At 54.5% G+C, this 12,974-nt stretch overlaps 1 protein-coding gene and 1 long non-coding RNA gene across 7 annotated transcripts in view; one reads left to right on the top strand and one right to left on the bottom strand.

The window, feature by feature from the left end:
• LOC125961486 (uncharacterized) overlaps positions 1–6,855 on the bottom strand; it is a 29,683-nt gene extending 22,828 nt beyond the window's left edge. Inside the window, exons 1-3 of one of the 5 annotated variants that reach the window (XR_007472247.1) lie at positions 6,453–6,855; positions 5,067–5,219; positions 2,998–3,113 (exon numbers count right to left, since the gene is read on the bottom strand). This is a non-coding gene — a long non-coding RNA (uncharacterized LOC125961486). Of the gene's footprint in view, positions 1–1,148; positions 5,220–6,452 lie in introns of those variants that run through there. The other 4 variants (XR_007472246.1, XR_007472244.1, XR_007472245.1 and 1 more) reach the window with 4 other exon arrangements.
• Positions 6,856–6,861: 6 nt separating this feature from the next.
• PLCG1 (phospholipase C gamma 1) overlaps positions 6,862–12,974 on the top strand; it is a 35,167-nt gene continuing 29,054 nt past the window's right edge. For both annotated transcript variants that reach the window (XM_012534175.3, XM_004272852.4), the window contains exon 1: positions 6,862–7,180. In XM_012534175.3, coding sequence (XP_012389629.1) covers positions 6,964–7,180 — 217 coding nt within the window. In that variant the 5' untranslated portion in view covers positions 6,862–6,963. The remainder of the gene's footprint in view (positions 7,181–12,974) is intronic.

Below are 12,974 nucleotides of genomic sequence, written 5' to 3'. Positions count from 1 at the left end.
TAACATTTTTAAAGCAATACAGTTTAAGTGGTGATTATGTAGATCATTAATATATATCTATGGGAGAAATGAAAAGAAACCTGTTTTAATGTTATACAAAAAGGTAATTATGCTTAGGTTAACATTTCTAGTGACAGTATCACATACTGATTCAAAAAGTATTTTCTCTGCAACAACACAGATGAATCTCAAAAACATTATGCTGAACATAGACCCAAGGGTACATACTCTATGATTCCATTCACATGAAATTTTAGAACTCACATAACTAATCTGTAGTGACAGAAAGTAGACAGTGATTGCCGGCTGGGGGCAGGGGAGATTGACTGTAAAAGGACACCCAAACACTTTTTGGGGTGATGGAAATGTTCTATGACTTAACTGGGTGGAGGGCACATGAGGGTATACATTTGTCAAAGCTCACCAAACTTTACACTTAAAATGGGTGCATTCTGGGCTTCCCTGGTGGCGCAGTGGTTGAGAGTCCGCCTGCCGATGCAGGGGACGTGGGTTCATGCCCCGGTCCGGGAAGATCCCACGTGCCGCAGAGCGGCTGGGCCCGTGAGCCATGGCCGCTGGGCCTGCGCATCCGGAGCCTGTGCTCCGCAACGGGAGAGGCCACAACAGTGAGAGGCCCGCGTACCGCAAAAAAAAAAAAAAAAGTGTGCATTTTAGTCTATGTAAGTTATTCCTTATTAAAGCTGATTTTTCAAAAGTGCTCTTTCTCAACTGAGAAGGAAGATGACGTGCTTTCAGAAATTATACTAGATGACTCAAAAAGTGGCTTTAATGGCGACAACTATATAGAAGTCAAAGATTCATGTAAAGAGGGACTTCCCTGGTGGCTCAGTGGTTAAGAATCTGCCTGCTGATGCAGGAGACACAGGTTCGAGCCCTGGTCCGGGAGGATCCCACATGCCGCGGAGCAGCTAAGCCCATGCGCCACAACTACTGAAGCCCGCATGCCTAGAGCCCATGCTCCACAAGAGAAGCCACCGCAATGAGAAGCCTGCGCACCGCAATGAAGAGTAGCCCCCACTCGCCACAGCTAGAGAAAGCCCATGTGCAGCAATGAAGACCCAACACAGCCAAAAATGAAATAAAAAAATAAATTTAGTATATGTGCTGCCGAAGCGAGCACAAAATAAATAAAATAAATTTAAAAGATAAATAACTAAAATATGTAACTAAATAAACTTATATGTGGACATCTGAATCATGCATCTCTAAAAATATTTATCAATACATTTTAGTTGCAAAAATAGCCACAAAACACCTGGAGTGTGACCTTATTGTGAAAACAGGTGACTGACTGTCTTATATTTAGAGCTGCCATATCTTAAGGCATACCCCTCACTTTGCTCTGTCCCCACAGCCACCAACAGGTCTAGTAAGGTCAGCTGTCCCTTCCCAGTGCTCCAGGGGCCCTTATCACACTAAATTGTCATCTGTTGACAAACGTCTGTTGGCATTTCTCTCTCCACTACTGGAGTGGGAACTCAGTCTGATTCATTCTGTCTCAGTGCTATAGAGGAGGCATCAGGAGTGTTTGTTGGAACAAGGGAAGAAAAGGTGGAAAAACAGCAGGTCCGGCCTGGCCTGTGCCAGTGGCTAGCAAGGGCACTCCCCTTCTCTGCCTGCAGCGAAGCAGTTACAGTATCCCTGCCACCTCCCTGAAGAAGGGACATCTGGAGTCCAGCTCTCCTGCCTCAACATCTGGGTCCCATTAGAGGAGCCCATCAGCAAAGGGGAAGCAGGGTCTGCAGAGAGAGCAGAGTCCTGGCCTGGTTTCCCCCTGAGGGACAGAAAACACGAGGCTCTGGAGAGTACCTCCCAGGTGAGCAGAATAAGACAGAAAAAGTGTGAGGCCCAATGACTAAGGTGGAGCCAATGGATGGATACTGGGGATGAGAGCTCAAAAGACAAGACCGCAGGTTGTGGGATGGAGTTCAAAGTGCACTAAGGTGAATGCTTATTAAGTACCAGCTGTATGCTTAGGAGCAGGCTGGCTGACTCAGATGCTGGAGAAGGGCTGGTCAGACATCTAACATAAGAAACTACTGAGTAACAATTTTAAAAAGTTTAAAGAAAAGGGATAAAGTTTCATGCATGGATCAGATTTGATGCTGCAAGTCTATAAATCTGCCTACCTTCAACTGTGGAAGGGGCTTCACTAAGCTATATTTTTATACCTTCTACATTCACTCGAGGTCATTACAAGGAACAATGAAAACTGTGTCGGCATTTGCTGTTAATCTGCTGAGAACATTCTCCACTATTTCAATCAAATAAGTGTCCACTTGAGAAACTTCTTTTATAACTTAAACCCAGGAAAATTTTTCTCCCCCAAGGAATCAATTATCAGAATAGAAGGAGTTTTTGCTTTGGCTACCAGGAAGCTCAGCCAACATTCAATTCTCAATCACAGCCGCCATGTTAACCCATATTAACCAAATTACATTCCTCCTTCGGGTAACAGCATATCCCATTTCTACAGTACAATATTTTTGCCTTTTAAGAAATGTTTCAAGTACTTAAAAGACTAGAAAGAAGACATCTGTGATGGGCACAGTGATGTGCCACTCAGATTCCCCTTCAAGGAAGCACTTGTTTCCGGGAAACCTGTCAGCTCCCTAAGACCACCGTGGCTGCAGACAGCTGTCTGGCCATGGCTGTGCTCTTCCCAAGACAGCCCACATTCAATGGCTTATTGAGGTGCTGCAGCAGAGCTCCCTGGGGGGCTGGCTGAGGCTGTCGCCAGGCCTGAATCACAGCTTAACTTCTCCCTGCGTCCCCTCCTGTTTCCTTCCCTCCCTTCCACAGTGTTGATCCCAAGGGCACTCCCTAAAAAATGTTCTGCACACTAACCTCTGACACAAAGCCTGCTTCCCAAAGAACCCAGCCTGTAACAGCATTTAACCAAATAACTGAAAACAGAAAACACATCAGGTATGGGTATTAAGGAAGGGGTAAGAAAACACAATAAAATGTTCATACCTACATGGAAGGCAACACAGCATGGACTCTGGATGGGTTTGAATCCCATCTCTGCCACCTCTTAGCTATGTGTCCACGAGTATGCCTCTCAACCTCTCCATGCCTCAATTTTTTTTCTGTGAAATGGGGATAATGAGAGAACTTATCTCAGTGCTGTAATGAAGAGTAAATGAGCCAAGGGGGTAAAGCAGTTATACTACATGCCAAGTGCTGTTCTAAGTGTTTGCTAAATAAACACCTGTGGGGTCAGGCCCACAAGGCCAAAGGGGCAACTCGGCTGGGACTCCCCCCCAAACTCCAGGCACAGGTACTGGCATAGCCGGAGCATGCTGAAGCATGAGTGTTGACAGAAATAGGCCCAAGCCGGGCTAGCTTTGGTGATGTCATCTGTGTGGGCCTTGCGTGGGTGCTGGGCTGCTCCCTCCCAGCCAGCGCAGCTGCAGGCACTGCCAGTAACACCCACGTACCCATATATATGCTGAGCTGGGGGAAGCCCATACCAGTCACACCCTCTGCACACCCTGCTTTTCCTGAACCTACTTTGGTGGAGGGAGGCACCTGAGACCTGGGATGCTGGCTCAGAAGTCCCAGGAAAAAATGGGGCCCTGCTTCCTGATTAAGAGCCTGGCACTAGACTGAAAACTTGAGATCCTGTTGGCAGGGATTTCTGGAGCCCCCGGAGGCCCGGACCCAGAGGCAAAAGTAAAAGCAAAAGCAAGGAAGCATGGGCTACATGTCGGGAAGCTCTCAGAAAATGGAAAAATGGAGATTTTTAAAAAGCATCACCACCCACAGGCTGCCCAAGTTGGCCCAAGAAGTAAATGAGGGCTGCAGCACTTAGGAGGCCTCCTGGAAAAACGGATTAGATCAGATAAGCAGGGAGGGGCCCAGTCAGCCCCAACCTGTCTTCCTGGCCTCATCACCTCCCGTGTTCCCTCTCATTTAGTAAACTCTAGCCCTCTTTCTATTCCTAAACTTACTAAGCTCTTTCTGGTCTCAGGGCCTTTGTACATGCTGTTACCTCTGCCTGGAAAGTACTTTCCTCCAACCCACCTCTAATAATTCACCCAGCCATCTCCTCACATCCTTTAGGCCTCTGCTGATGTCTTCTTGTCTACTAGATCTCAAGTAAGTCTCCCTAATGTTTTAGCTCATAGTCCTCTGTTCTTTTTCTCCATAGCCTCCATGATAATTGTCCCTACATAACAAAGTGTTTATCTAATGTCTGTGAATTCCCGGGGCGCTGGTGCTGAGTTTCTCTTGTTCTCCTGACTCATGGTTCCGACACCTAGCACAGAGAAGCTCAAGGCCGCAGACAGGGGCAAGCACCACTTCAAGCCCCAGCAAGCCCAAACCACACGCTGCAAGCACTCAAGTTCTGCACTCAGGTTTCCTGTGCCCAGGGCCAGCCACTCCCAGAGCCAGCCACCCCCAGGGCCTCCCCTCACCCTTGCTGATTAGCCAGCTAGCCTCCGTGTCCACTGTCCACTGACCACCAGCACCTACTGAAGCCAGTGGCTTTCCTGTGAGGCAGAAAATGCATGGCATCAGACAGATTTGGGTTCAAATCCCCATTTGTTAGTTATGTGGCCTTGGGGCAAGCTGTAGAACTTCTCTGAATCTCAGTTTCTCATCAGTAAATTGGGAACAATCATCCCTGATTAGAGTAATTATGAGGATCAGGTGTGATAACATGTTGTAAACCTTGTAATGCTGGGCCGGGCATTGGGTCAACTTTCATTCCCTCCCTCCTACTTTAAAGGCCTGTCACTAGGTGGCAGCCCATCTCAGCCACTCCACCTCCCCTTGGGTAGCTGAATCCTACTAGCACAAACACCTCAACTGCAGGCTGAATTCTCAGCTCCTTGGGGGTTGCACTTGAGGGGATCAAAACACACACACACACACACATGCTACCACTACAGCAAGACAAAGTCAGAGGTAGCCCCAGACACTAGTCACCACCCAGATGGGGGGAAAGCCCGAACACACACATATATGTACTCACACATTCCTGGAAGCCTGGATCTTTCTCTAGCATCAGCTGAGTGCTCTGCTGAGCCTCTTACCTCTGACGTGCAGTACGTTGTCCTGCTCTGTCTGGCTCTGCCTGGCTCAACATCCGTCAGACAGGCTCCACTGTGACCGCAGGTGTCTTTAGTTTGGGCGGTGTTCTGTGACAGGGGCAGCTAGATTGCAGGGGTGAGTCTAGGGAGTGGCTGCTGGAAGACAAAGAGTGGGAATTATTCAAATAACCAACAAAAGGCCTTGTGGCTGGAGAATGGAGTGAAGGGGAGGTGGTGAGAGATGAAATGGGTGAGAAAGGGGCCAGACCACATAAGACCTGCTGGGCCAGGAAGGGAGAGTGGATTTTGTGTGCCGTGGGAAGTTATGAATGGTTTGAGGCTGGAGGTAGGGAATCATGATTTAATTTCATTTTAAAGACTAGAGCATAGAGAATAGATCCAGGCAAGACCAAGGAGGCTAAAGAGTCTGTCTGAGAGAAGTTGGGCCTTGAGCTCGTGGGTGGAGCGGAGATATCCCAAGGTAGAGTGAACTGGACTTGATGGATTGCTGTGGGGTTTAGGCAGAGAGAGGAATCAAGGGTATCTCCAATGGTTTTGGCCCAAGCATCTTAGAGGAGTTTAATGCCACGTTCTGAGAATGTGAAGGCTATGGAAGAAGCAATTTGAAGAGGGAGGTGAGATGTCTGTGTTACGTGGGGACGTGGAGCAGGTAGTTGGATGTGGGGGAGATACAGCTTTGGCACTAGGGTGCCTGGGTTTGGCGGGGGAGGGGGGACGGGGGGGTGACGCCATGGGAAGGGTCAGGTCGCCTTGGGAACTGACTCAGGACCCAACGCAGAGGAAGAGAAGCTTCTGGAGGTCGAAAGGCGGCGGCCAGAGAGGTAGGAGGAAAACAGGGGGAGTCGGGCCGGGAAAACCAAAGCTCCGGAGAGCATCTGCAGGAGGGGCGCAGTGAGGTAGGGCCTGAGCCCGCGTCCTGCCGCGTGGAGACGCAGCGTGCGGTGAGGAAAACACTGGTCCAGGCAAGGGACAGAGGCGAAGACCGCTGGAGGACTTGCAGTGGATGCTCAGGCCTGGGGTACTACTCCGAATAACGGGACCCCCCCAAGGCCACACTGGCCACTGGGCCGGGACAAACGTGGGTCCAACAATCTTAGGAGCTGCCCGCGGGCCGGCCCTGGACGGCCAGAGGGGAAAGACGGGACAGGCCGGCTGTCCGTCAGAGCCTGACGACCAATCCGCAGGAGGCCCCGCCCCCGCCCCTCCCCAGAGATGGAGCTCGGAGGACCCGCCTCCGCCGCCGCCGCCGCCGCCGCCGCCGCCGCCGCGGGTGTGAGGCGAAGCGGCCTGGCCTGGTTCCCTCCGCTGGGCAGCCCGCCCAGATACTGGGTTTGGCTGGCGGGCCCGGGGGGCGCTCCGCACCCTCACCTCTCCTCCCGGTCGCTGCGCGGGCGGCGCTCCGGAAGCGGGCTTGAGGGAACTGCTGCGGCCGGGCCTGTGCGGGACAGTGGGCTGGGCAGCCGGCGTGTGCGACTGACGGCCGGGTCGGCGCGAGGCTGCCGCGCGTGACGGGGCCGGCCGTGGCCGCCAGACTGTGTCCGGGGCCGCGTGAGGTAGCTCTGCGGGACGGAGGGACTGGCAGGTCGACCGCGGGCGGCGCGCGCTCCCCCAGCCGGGGCCTGTCCGGGGGTCGCGGGGCGCAGGCGCGGCGGCGGGCGACGGGCGGGGGTCCTCCCCAAGGGCGCGCGGGCGCCTTTGTTCCAGGCGCGCGGGCCGAGGCGGGGCCTGCAGGGCCGCCCCGCCCCCCGCTCAGGCCCCGCCCCGTCTCCGCCCGCAGGAGCCGCCGCCGGGGTCTGCTCGCCCGCCGCCTCCGCCGCCGCCAGCTCGCTCCCGGCGGGCCTGCGCCGCGGCAGCCTGTGCCGCCCCCAGCGCCGGAGCCATGGCGGGCGCCGCGTCCCCCTGCGCCAACGGCTGCGGGCCCGGCGCGCCCTCGGACGCCGAGGTGCTGCACCTCTGCCGCAGCCTCGAGGTGGGCACCGTCATGACTTTGTTCTACTCCAAGAAGTCGCAGCGGCCCGAGCGGAAGACCTTCCAGGTCAAGCTGGAGACGCGGCAGATCACGTGGAGCCGTGGCGCCGACAAGATCGAGGGGTCCAGTAAGTGCGCCCCCCTCCCTGGGGCCCGCCGCGCGCGCGGGGGCGGCGGTGGTCTGCGCGGCTCCCGCGCGCCTCGGGCCGCCGCTGAAGAGAGACTTGGGCAAACTTTCGGGCTTTCCCCCCCCACACCCTGTGGGCCCCGCCCCCGCCTCGGCCCGGGTGGTCACCGGGGGCGGGGGGCATCCGGGTCCTCAGTCACCTGACAGGACACCCCCTCCCCCAGCCGGGGGGGCGTGTTCCAGGCTCTTTGCCCAGAGGCCTAAAAATCCTAGCGGGTTGGAGACCAGCGAGGCCGGCGTCTGGTCCCCCACAGCCCGGGAGCGGTGTCGGCCGAGGCGACGGGAGCCGAGGCAGCGTGCCGCCTGCCAGCCCCAGAACCGGGGCCAGACCAGATGCGCGCCCTTTCTCCGAAAAGAGCAGCCTCCGCGAAACTCTGGGCCTCCCGGCTGGGCTCATACTTGGAACGGAACCTTTGGGGTCCCTGGGTAGAACTTAGGCAGTTGCTACGGGAGGGCTGGTTTTGGAGCGGAACCGGGCCTATGCATCTCCGTCACGGGGAGAGGTAGGAAGGTGGTCCTGTTCGGTTTGGAAAAGCCTGAGGGGAGGCAGTGGCTGCTTTTTCCCGCCGCCTCTTTTGTCCCGAAGCTGAATTTTGGAGGTCTGTGTGCGTGGGCAGACACCCAAAGCCGGGGCACGGAGAGGGGCCAGGCTCCCCTTGTCCTTGGATGCACATTCTCAAGAGCTTGGCTCCCAGGAGGCCAGCCTCACTGCTTTGTGTCAGGTACTGTTCAAGAGCACGCAGCCAAATTGGGGTCTAGCCCTTTGTGGCCTGTGGCCTGTGCCCCGTAGCTGGAGGGAGCCAGGAGTGGCTACTCTTGATTTCCTGCCTCTTTGCCTTCCCAGGCCTGACCTTGGCTGCTTTTGCGAAGGAGGGAGGTGGGGGATTTTGAAAAACCCCAAATCCTTCAGAGTGTTATTCCACTGAGCGCATGCTTGTGCTGTGGCCGGATGGGCCCCCAGCTCTGCTCTCCGTTCCCCCGCCTCCAAGTGTGAGGGGTGATTTGTCTGCAACCCCAGGCTGTGGGTTGCTTCCTGCAAGGACCCCCAGAGACTGATGTTAGAGCCAGGTTCAGAATTAGGTCCATGTGTAGGAAGGGGGTTCAGGAAGTGACACCCCCAAGGGAAGGTCCCACAGAACTCCTTGGCTGTGGTGAGAAGATTGGGAGGAAGGAAGGTCTTACGGTGAGGCAGCCGTCCTCAACTACAAACTCCAGATCTGACACAGCTGCCGAACTTCCACACGGCAGCCGCCTTCCTCGGTGCCCCCGTCGGCCCTGTCAGCCATTGGGAGAAAATTTTAGTTATTTGAGAGACTGGATTCCAAAGTGGAGGAAGGACAGACACTGCAGAGAGCTGGGATGGCCCTGGAAACATCACCCAGGCATCAGACTCCAGGCGCAGCCCCTTCCATGTTTCTGTGGTGCTCTGTGTGCTCGCTCTCCTGAATTGGTAGCACGGGCTGGAGGTTCCCAGATAGACTTCTCCTAGGTAACAGGCTGCATTTCAAACCGTGCTCGTGACCAGCAGGCAGTAAGTGCAGCACAGTGGTTGAAGGCAGGGTTGGATTTGAAGCCCGTGTATATTAGTTGTGTAGCCCCTGCAGCTAGCTACTTCTCAGAGCTTTAGTTTCCTCATCTGAGAAGTGGGAGTAATAATACATCCACTATATTTTGTTGCTCTGGGGGTTAAATGAGAAGATTAAAACAGCTAGCACAGTGCCCGACACATTGTAAATGTTTAATAAGTGTAAGCCGTTATTAATGGTAACAATAATGGAGTATGACTGCTCTCCTGGACTGGGACTGTGTGGCTGCAGAAGAGCGTGAGGGTGAGGGTGTCGGAAGGGAGGAGGATGGGGCCCCAGTTCCCATTTCACTGAGATCACTACCCGGAGATGGGAGGATATGGTTTTGTTTTGCCCTGACCCAACTACTCAGCTACCCACCTACCACGTAGAACAGTGGATAGAGTAAGTATAAGGAGATATGCACATCTGGCTCATGAGTGGGTAACTTTCTCGTTTGTACGTGGGGCATGTACAGAAAGAATGGGTGTGGAGAGGCAAGAGGCTAGTCCACGATGTCTCAGGTGTTTGGGGATGGAGGCAGGAATGCAGAGGACCTGATGACCCCAGCCCCCAATGGTGGGTCAGCCAGAGAGGTACAAATTCAGTGATCTCATCAGTTAGCTGGGATTTGAGAGGCCTGGAACGTGGGCAAAGGATGTAGAAGGGGCCCTGGCCCTTTGATTTTGGAGGCCCGGTTTGAAGGATTCCGGGTGAGAAGGCTAATGGACACTCGTGTGGAGTTCAGACCTTGCAAACAGAGCCTCATGCTGAAGCTGCCCCATTGCTGTCTATTCATGGGTGCACCTCGTTGTGGGGTTCTGATCCCTGCAGCCCCCCTCTGTAGGTTCTGAGGAAGTTTAGACTCCCAGCAGGGCCCCTTGCCGTCTGGCCTTTTCCTGCTGACCCTGTAACCTGGCCAAAGAGAGAGAGACACTTCTGGGACCCTCAGGGTGTCCGTGGCCCTGAGGAGAGAGTGGGGTTCAATGAAAGTGCCCGGCACTCATGTAGAGCAGGGGTCCCCAACCCCCGGGCCATGGACTGGTACCAGTCCTCGGCCTGTCAGGAACCGGGCCGCACAGCAGGAGGTGAGCATGGGCGAGTGAGCAAAGCTTCATCTGCTGCCCCCTGCCATCGCTCGCATTCCCGCCTGAAACGCCCCCGCTCCCCGTTAGTGGAAAAATTGTCTTCCTCGAAACCAGTCCCTGGTGCCAAAAAGTTTGGGGACCGCTAATGTACAGGACCTCAACAGGACCTCATTCTGGCCTAACTCTGTGCCCTCTCACTTTATCCTGCACTTGTGAGACAGGGCTGGCAGGTGCTCACTTCTCCAGTGGGAGTTTGGCTTAAAAGAGGGGTGGGGAAGTGCCTTGGTGCTGGTTGTCACGGTGGTGTGACAGGAAGCAGGTCAACGTTGGGCTTTTTATGTTACAGATACTGACTTAAATGAGCACAAAGCAATTACAGACCTCCTGCTGAGTGCTACAGAGACTTTTCATCAAGTTTTCTTGGTTTATCCTCTAAAGGGCCTGGAGTACCACCCCACTTTACAGATGAGGAAATAGAAATGTAGGGAGTGAATTGTGCTGCCATGTGACAGCCTCAGTTGGACCCGGCTCTCCAGTCAGTGGCTGGTCGGCCAGTCCCAAAAGGACTCAGAGCCCCGGGATTGTGCTGTGAGTGGTCTCAGGCCCCCGTTCTGTGGTCTGCGTTGCTCCTCTGAGGAGAAACCTTTGTGTTCAGACTGTTCCTTACAGACAGCCTCAGCCTGTCTAGGCTCTGGCTCTACACTTTTCCCTCTGGTGCCTTCTGGGATGAGAGGTTCAGTCGAGGGTCATTGTGGGAACAGTGGCTCGGGTGGAGGCTCCATGGTGGGCTCTGAGTGCCATCCAAGCGTATCTGTGGGAACTTTTGCAGCCCCAGCCTTTCGTCTTTGATTCTTACATTGACACCCTTCTAGACGCCAGGCTTTCTCAGGTGGTGAATGAAAACAGGCCCTTGCCCTTAGGGAAACTAAAGGGGACAATGGAATGGTACCTTTGATGCCAGGGGTAGGGGGTGGCAGAAGAACGCAAACCGCCTTGGACAAGGCAGTCAGGCTCACAGGGTAGGTGACATTGGTACCAGCTGTCTGAGGCCTGACCCCTGTGGCTGTCAGACTGCTGAGGAGATAGACCACAGGACCAGCCCTGAAGGCTGGGCCCAAGGTGCCCGAGGAGGGCAGGCCTGTATCATTGGGGATTTTCTTTGTGCTGGCTGGTTGCTCCCGGGGGGAGAGGGGTGAGAGCACATGTCCGGATCTCCAGAGCTAGCCATCCTCGCCTGTGCGTTTCCTGTCTGACTAGTTTTTCCAGGGGAAGTCAGACCTCTTAGTGTTTCCTCAGCCCCCCAGGCTTGCCCTGATGTGTGGGTTTCCAGACCAGCACGGCCAAGCTCTCTGTCCAGCTGGGGCTTTTTCTTTCCTGTGAACCTAGGAAAGGGGCCTGCTTCACAGATGCCTGGAAGAGCTGAGCACAGCAGCCCTGGGGCCCCCAACACCTCCACCTTCTCTCTGTGTGTGCACGTGCCCACACAGACGTACGCAGATGCACAGGCTTGAGTTACCAGTTAGAGAGCTTGGTCACTAGCTTGCTTTGGGTAGCCCCTTAGAATGGGGGGCATTTATTTGCTCAGTAAATATTGTGTGAACACCTCTTATTTGCCCAGTGCTAGGCACTAAGGGTTCAAAAGATGGATAAGACTTGGTCAGTGGCATTGAGGGACTCCCAGACTCCTGGAAGAGACAGATTTGGGAACGTGTAATTATAACCCTGTGTGTTATGTACCTAGAGGTACATGCTGAGAGCTTTCTGAGTGCAGAGTAACGAGCTCTGCTCAGCAAGCAGGGGGTCGAGAGGAGAGAGCCGGGAAGGCTTCACACGGAAGGTGGCCGGGGAGCTGGGCCTTCCTGAGTGGTTGAGGAACTTGCCTGTACCCTGGCTGAGGCCCTGGGGATCGCTGTGCAGGGGTTGGGCTGGGGGCAGCGTAGGGAGGGCCACGGCATGCTGTAACTCGTGGGTTGTGCTCTGTTCTGTAGGCCAGCTGTCACCAGAGGCTGAAGCAGGACTGTCCTGTGTTTGTCTGGGAGAGGTTGAGGAGGGAGACCTGTGAGCCACTGCAGTTTGCAGGAGAGACCTGATGAGCACAGCACAGCCTCCTTGCGAGGCAGGCAGGAGGCGGCAGTGATGGAGGGGAGGGGAGGGGAGGGGCTGGGGCTGGAGGGAGGAGACAGTAGAGCCAGAGTAGCTTAGCATTCGGGCTCTGAACTCTGACTGCCTAGGTTAAAATCCTGTTGTGCCGCTTACTTGCTCTGTGACCTTGAGCGGGTGACTTTATCTCTCTGGACTCCTTGTTTATAAAAGAGGGATAGATTACATTTTTCTCATAAGGGAGTTACGAGGATTCGGAGAGAATCTGCAAGATGCTTTGCATGGAGTGTAGCACCGTGTAAGTGCTTCACGCATGGGAGCCCTGATGAGGAGGAAGGTGAAGATTAAGTTGCCCAGGAGGACCTGTTAGTGGAAGGGAGCAAATGTACCTGTGGTATTGAGGGGATGGCCACCAAGCGCTTTGATTCGGAGACAAGGAGGCCACCTAGCCTCTTTCTTGAAGCTCTCAGGAGCCCCTCTATCATCAGGGCTCTTTCCTGACGCTGACTTTTGCAGGGTGCCAGGGCAGTTGGCTGTGAGCAGCGGTTTTGGTATCATGAAGATATCAGATTGGCCTATTTCTGAGAACGTCGCCCTGAGAAATGCTACCTGAGCGCCTTGGTGGGAGACCCCTGTCTTCCAGGAAGTGCTTTAATGCCAGCACGTCAGTGTGCTAGGGCCTGCCTTTGCCTCTCCCGTCACCATCCCTGTCAGTCTCCGTTAATTCAAAGCATCTCTTCCCACTCTGTGCCCTTTTCTCTGGGATGTGGCTTCAAGGAAGTCAGCGGTGGCTAAGTTGGAGGGAGGAAGTGAGGCCTAATGTAGCAAAGTCCTGACATTAGGGGATAGGAGACATTTTCCCCCTCTCTGCTCCCTCTCTTAGAACTGCAGAAGTCAGTGGGGACTTTGAGGGGAGTCCCAGGAGAAGTGGAGGTGGGGCAGGAGGAGGGGAGTGTTCTGGAGCTCCTAGTAGAGTGCTTTG

This window comes from Orcinus orca, chromosome 16 (genome assembly GCF_937001465.1).
Source record: "Orcinus orca chromosome 16, mOrcOrc1.1, whole genome shotgun sequence".
Classification (NCBI taxonomy): Eukaryota; Metazoa; Chordata; class Mammalia; order Artiodactyla; family Delphinidae; genus Orcinus; species Orcinus orca.
Note: the sequence above shows the minus strand (reverse complement) of the source record. Positions and strands in the feature narration are given on the sequence as shown.